The following is a 6,484-nucleotide window of genomic DNA, read 5'->3' as shown; positions in this document are numbered from 1 at the left end:
TTAAATCATACTTATGAAGATTTATTAAGTTGTAAAAATAAGTTGTATAATTCTTAGAACAGATTGCAATAGTGCATTATACTCAATAACATGACGCTTTTAGTAACTAATTATAAAATAGTCAAATGAGATGTAAGATTTTGTGATAAGAAATGAGATAGTCATTTAGAATATTCAAATGACAAGATACATAATATGTATAATGTATGCAACATCGCACTCTCATAAACAAAATGATTTATATCCATAAAATCAGATAAGATCGATTCATTACTTTAATCTATTTTCTAAAAGGGAAAATGTCCTAGAGCAATGCAGTTTCTATTACATCATAATCTACAAATTAAGGGTATTATTGTTTAAAATAAGTGTTTCTATTTAAGTAGTATCTTGTTTTACATCCATGTTTGGAGCAACTACTCATTTTATACACTATTATCTGTTTAGAGTATCAAGCTGGTAGCAATACCTAAATAAATGAAATACCAGGTGGAATAGCAAAAACGATTTTTAATAATTACTCTCTAAAAATGTTTTATAAATTATCATCGGATTCATTAACAAACTCACGACATCCTTCAGACGTAGGATGAGTCAACAGGCAACAGAAAATCAACCAAGAAATAAAATTCTAGATCCGGGAAAACTGAAAAGACCCGAAACTCAAAAGAAATTTTAAGACGAAATACAGAGATGCTTCAGCGGAAAAGATGCTGGATTAATTATTTCAATTAAATGCTTTTTTAGTCTTCATTTTTGATACAAAGTAAGCACTGGGTGTACATGTTACTAATTTTGACCCTTCTGTATAGATTGCAATGTAATCTGATTAGTTACTTAAGATCTCCTTAAGAGTATTATGACAAAATTCAGTTGGGTATTTAGGAATAATAATGTTTGTAGAAAGAACACTTGTCAGGTCTTGTATGTCCAACGATTCTCTAATAGGATTATAAGGAGAATTTATTAACTTAAGTTCATTGCAAGTTACAAATGCTTTTACAAGTGGTGGGGAATTGTCTTTTAAGAAGAATGTAGTTGTTAAATGAGCTGTATTTAGTTGAATGATTATTTTAACATTACAGGTGCACCGATAGTGTTGGATTCGGAAGTATTTGCTTGCCAGATATTCTCTACTTAATGAAAGTGGGTTTTCAGAAGTTAGAACCAGTGTGGCTTCATTTTGAGTGTTTTTCATCAACCCTAACACAATTTTCAAAGCTTTAAATTAGATTCTATCAAGTTTACGTAAATTACTTACACTATCTGACTTATATACCATATACCAAACATACGTAATCTGTAATAGATCTTATAGGTTTAATAAAAACTAGCTGACCCGGCGAACTTTGTTCCGCCTTAATGGCAATAAATAAGCAGATTGTGTTTTTTTTTTTGGAAAAAATACAAAAAAAAAATTAAATAACTACATTAATCATTCATTATTATTTCTGTATTTTAGTACATAGGTTGCTCTTCACTTAAGTACCTTGTGATACACGACATTTTTTGTTTTATTATCAAGCGCAAAAACAAACAACGCAGATGGTCTTCCGACCCGTGAACATGCCACGTATAATTGACCATGGGAAAAACATGAATGTTCTAGATTTAAACCACAAACTTTTAAGGATTGGCCTTGTGATTTGTTGATGGTCATGGCAAATGCAAGACGTATCGGAAATTGAAGACTTTTAAATTCAAACGGCATATCGGTTGGGATCATCGGGATCCTCGGAATGAGAACTTCCTCACCTTTGAATTTTCCTATCATTATCGTAGCGTAAATTACATTGTTCATCAATTTACTAACCACCAAACGCGTACCGTTGCACAGTTTTGGTTGGTTTATGTTTCGAAGCATGATTACTACGGAGCCAACCTTTATTCGTAAATTGTGCGGTGGTAAGCCAGGCACGTCCAAAGAGTTTAAAAATTCAATTGGATAGCTGGTGGCTTCATCTTCATTTGTGACGCAGTCAATAGATTTGAATGAATGCATTGTTCCAATGATCTTATTTTGAATTATGTAGTTCAGGTCATCTACATCTTTATTCTTAGCCGCTAAAATTGCTCGCTCACTCAACCATTCATTATTTTTGTAGTTAGAAATAATATTTGGAAATACATTGTTGATAAGTTCGTCTTTTGATGAGACAAAATTACAGAAATTATTTGGAAATGATATTAATCCGCTCGATTCATCGACAGGTACTTGACCATTACCGATAGTCAGCAATTGCTCCGAGAAATCTTCAGCAGATGTATCATTAAGCAATGTAACTCTCATGTTTGTTGTCAGCTGCAGTTTCTTCACATAGCGCCATAGATTTGACGATTTCAGGCAAGCAATTGTGCATTCGTCCCAGATGATGATTTTCGATGCCGCTAAAACTTTGGCCATTGCTGAGTGTTTTGCAATATTACACGTTGGTTCTTCAATAGTTTGAAGATTTAACGGTAATTTGAATGCTGAATGAGCCGTACGGCATCCTTCTAACAATGTGGCTGCTATTCCAGAAGAAGCAACTGCAACCGCTATGTTGGATCTCGCCCGAACAGTTGCTAAAACTAATGACATAAGGAATGTCTTGTCAGTTCCACCAGGGGCATCTAGGAAATATAAACCACCATTTTCATCAGCGATTGCCTTCATTAAAGTATCATAAACTTCCTTTTGTTGGTAATTCAACAGGGGTACATTCCTTTGAACTACTAAATCTAATTCCTGGTGATCATATTCACGTTCCCGTTCCAATTCTCGATTAAATGCGTCATTCATTTCACGATTTGGCGCTGGCATTCCTAACCTGATTAATAAATTACCGCACATGAGGTAACACATATCTTCGATCAAGAGTAAAGCACGATTATGTATCTCCTCATTCATCTCAATATCGTGATTTCTGGAACTGACACGACTTTGATGTAAAATATCTTCTGACATACTATCCTTGTATTTGTGCCACAGGTTACATGGGTTTGATGGAAAACATGTCGAAATTATGATAGCGAATAATGTGCGTATCTGACTTGGAGATGCAGAGATAATGGCTTCAGCGATTGTCGTATCCCAATGGGTATCGTTTTCTAATAAGTTCAATTCTTCACATGCAGCACGATATGTTGGGAATATTACACCATTAACAGTTCGTAGTGTCTCAAATGAAGTTGGCCCACGCACATTTACCAGCAATAACCGCAAATAGAAACATTCATCATTCTTTGGATGAACTGTATACATACGACCAAGAGCATCAGTAGAACGCACATCTGGATACTCAGGAACCGCATCACCTTGCTTCCGTCTTTGAAAATTCTTGGATGAAGCATTCCAAGTATAATAACGTGGCATCTCCGAGTAAAGCAAAGTTCGTGCAAACTGATCGCTTTGGCAGATTGCAAAAAAACTGGTCAATGTAGTTGCTGGAGGTGTTTCAGCACGTTGCGTTGCATTCGAAGCCGTGAAATATACTCGTTGACCATTCTCCAGATGCACCGCCAAATGTATAACAGTAGGATGACGTTCGTAAATTGGAAATGCGAATATACGCCAAATCGCTTCATTAGAGTTCACATAACGACCAACTTGATAGCGTGAAATTTCATCGTTGGTATTTGAGGATTGCAATCCAAAAACCGCCATATCACTGCCTTTCGTGACATATTTGCAAATATATTTTATGGACTTAACTGAATTGCAGTATTCAACGTTGCAATGTGTCTTGAACGTTTTAGAAATAAGTGGCGAATATGGAACAATCCAACTGTTGTTGACAACGAAATCCATTCTTTTCACTTTCGTTGTGACAGTTCGACCGTTGTCATCTGGTGATCGACGCCGATACAGCGGATACCCATCGTTGCCAGTGACAGTCTCTGCCGTTAATTTCCGTGGATATCGTTTAGAGCACGTTCCATCGACCATGCAAGGTGATTGGGGATTGATGGCACCACACGGTCCATGAATCATATTAGTAGTAACAACATCATGTAGGTCTGGATCGACTTCATGATCAGGAATCTCGGCACATATGATATCATCTATTTGGTCAGGCTGAATTCTTTCCACTAACCAAATAAGAATGTGTGCGTGCGGCAGGCCTCGCTTTTGCCATTCGATTGAATACATCCAGCATCGAGTATCTCCAAAGACGCGTTGTTTAACAATAAAGTTCATCAGGGACCGAATTTTTTGCCTGAATATACGTGCTGTGATGTCGTGTCTATCATTTGATGTTTGTCCGGGAAGCAGCAATTGAGTAATTTCTATCCATTTTGGATTACAGGTAAAAGTAATAAAGAGATCTGGCCGGCCGTAATGACGAACATATGTCATTGCATCTTGTGCATATTCATGCATATGACGTGGGCTACCAATGTACGTCGCCGGCAGAATAGTTAATCGACCAATATTAGCTGCATTTCCTTCAGTACTAACTGCATCACGTAAATGGATGTACTCCTCAGAACGCAGTTTGGCTTGGTTCAACCTAAGAAATGTTAAACGTTCCGTTTCTATTTTTACATACATGTCAACGCAATACTGCTGAAACAATCGACGAAACCGCAGCAAATAGTTGTCAGCATTTTGACGAATCATCAAACGATATGCATAATAGTTCATTGAGCTAACTTTCTTTGTAGTTTCTTCACCTGAAATTAAAAATTTGATAATTAACCATTTCAAAGACAAATAATACAGACATTAACCATTATTAAGATACTGATACTTTACCATTCAATGGATTTATCATTTTAATATTAAAATAATATCCATCTTCTCCTTGCCAAAACATCAGTGGGTATTACATATTACATATTTGTTGCAGTTGCCCAGTATCGCGACGTGTAAGCACAATATCGCGTTTTTCCAATTGTTCACCAACAATCAGGATGGCAACTTCGTCTACTGTTGGAGCATTAAATGTGCGTTCATGTGTTCCAGATGGTCGTTTATCTGCTTTGATGACAACTTTATAGTCATCATTTGGCATGCGCTCTAAAGCACTCTTAAACAACCTGACCAACGCATGATGTTCATGAAGCAGACACTGCAAGTCTTGAATAATTGCTCGCTTCATTCCTGCATTGATCCCTAGGCGTCGATCAAGTTGTTCTTCCATGTTGCCCATGAAATATATTTGTAAAAATTTATTCTGTGTATCTTCGAAAGGTAGTAATGATCCAATTCGATGGTGAATCTGTCCTTGTATCTACAAAATAAAAACCAGACAGTATTAACTGGGTTATAAACACTTTTTCTGTGGGAGAGTAGAGTTCAGTATTAGCAAATATAATACATACCAATAGATAAAGTAAGTTATTCTTTAACTACATTCTATGTAAGTACAAAAATAAATACCTTAAATGTCGGATTAAATCCTCCTTCTTCGATAATGTCTGCCCCAAATGACGTCATTTGGAAACAACTATTGTATTTTCGAGTATTTGCAAGAAAGTGGCGTGATTCTTGTGTTTCGCCACAAAGCAATGAATACAATGGCTCATGTGGCGGAGTCAACACTGGCAATTTCACTTTACCATTAAGGCAGCATAATCCAGCGTTTCTCCGGAAAACTTTAATGCACCACAATACTCGCAAACAACGTCCATTTGCCCAATGCAAACGCTAGGATGCAAGCTGTAATCATTGCTGCAATCGTATCGAAACGCTGCTCGATTCAAATCAGCTAAATATCTTGTTCTGCGTCGCAAATTATCTATTTGTTGCCTTCTGTTGTTCGCTCGACGATTCTGCATTGCCAACCGAGCTGTTTCACGGGCTGCTTCACTTTGCTCTCGTGATTGAGAAGCACGAAGTCGAGCCATACTATCGCGGCGCTGTTCACGTGCAATTTCTTGTTCTTCTTCAGTCCTTTCATTTGCAGTATTTTGTATTCTTCTTGCATTACGGCTTTGTCGGGAAAGATTCGATCGTCTTGGTCGCGGCATTATTAATTAAACTTCACTTCACTTAAATCCACTTGTTAATTATTTATTTAATAGAAATAGTTTTAATTTTGATTTCTTACAAATATCAACTTGTCATCCATACGTCATTACATAGCTGTCATTTTACGTCAATTACATAGCTGTCATTTGCGTTTTGTTATTCCAAGTCTGATTCTTTTTTGTTATACCACGTTTTATAGTGACTGACGTTTCATGTCAAGTCACACGGGAACGCTGTCGAACGGGATAAAAAGTATCCTATGTCCATCTCCTGGCTCTAAGCTACCTCCCTACCAATTTTCAGCCAAATCTGTTCTGCCGTTCTTGAGTTATAAGTGGTGTAACTAACACGACTTTCTTTTATATATATAGATTAGATGCAATATTTTGATCTGCACCCCACCATCTCTTACAGGGTATTTTAAGTAAATTAATACCTTTTACGCAGCGACTACTTGTGTAGTTAATAAGTTGAGTCCAAAGCAGTTTTCTGTCAAGTATTACACCAAGGTATTTGAATTCCGAAAAA

The 6,484-nt window shown here is 36.6% G+C and overlaps 1 protein-coding gene across 1 annotated transcript; it reads right to left on the bottom strand.

The window, feature by feature from the left end:
- Nucleotides 1–1,624: 1,624 nt before the first annotated feature.
- Nucleotides 1,625–5,832, bottom strand: LOC140431551 (uncharacterized; the record flags this gene model as incomplete). The annotated part of the gene is made up of 3 exons (XM_072519450.1): nucleotides 5,545–5,832; nucleotides 4,820–5,216; nucleotides 1,625–4,656 (listed from the first exon to the last, which is right to left on the bottom strand). Coding segments are annotated over exons 1-3 (3,717 nt in total), but the record flags the coding sequence as incomplete, so codon positions are not given.
- Between the last annotated feature and the right edge of the window lie 652 nt (nucleotides 5,833–6,484).

The sequence above is a fragment of the Diabrotica undecimpunctata genome, unplaced genomic scaffold (genome assembly GCF_040954645.1).
Source record: "Diabrotica undecimpunctata isolate CICGRU unplaced genomic scaffold, icDiaUnde3 ctg00000748.1, whole genome shotgun sequence".
NCBI classification, from domain to species: Eukaryota; Metazoa; Arthropoda; class Insecta; order Coleoptera; family Chrysomelidae; genus Diabrotica; species Diabrotica undecimpunctata.
The sequence above is the reverse complement of the archived record's forward strand: the minus strand, read 5'-3'. Positions and strand labels throughout refer to the sequence as shown.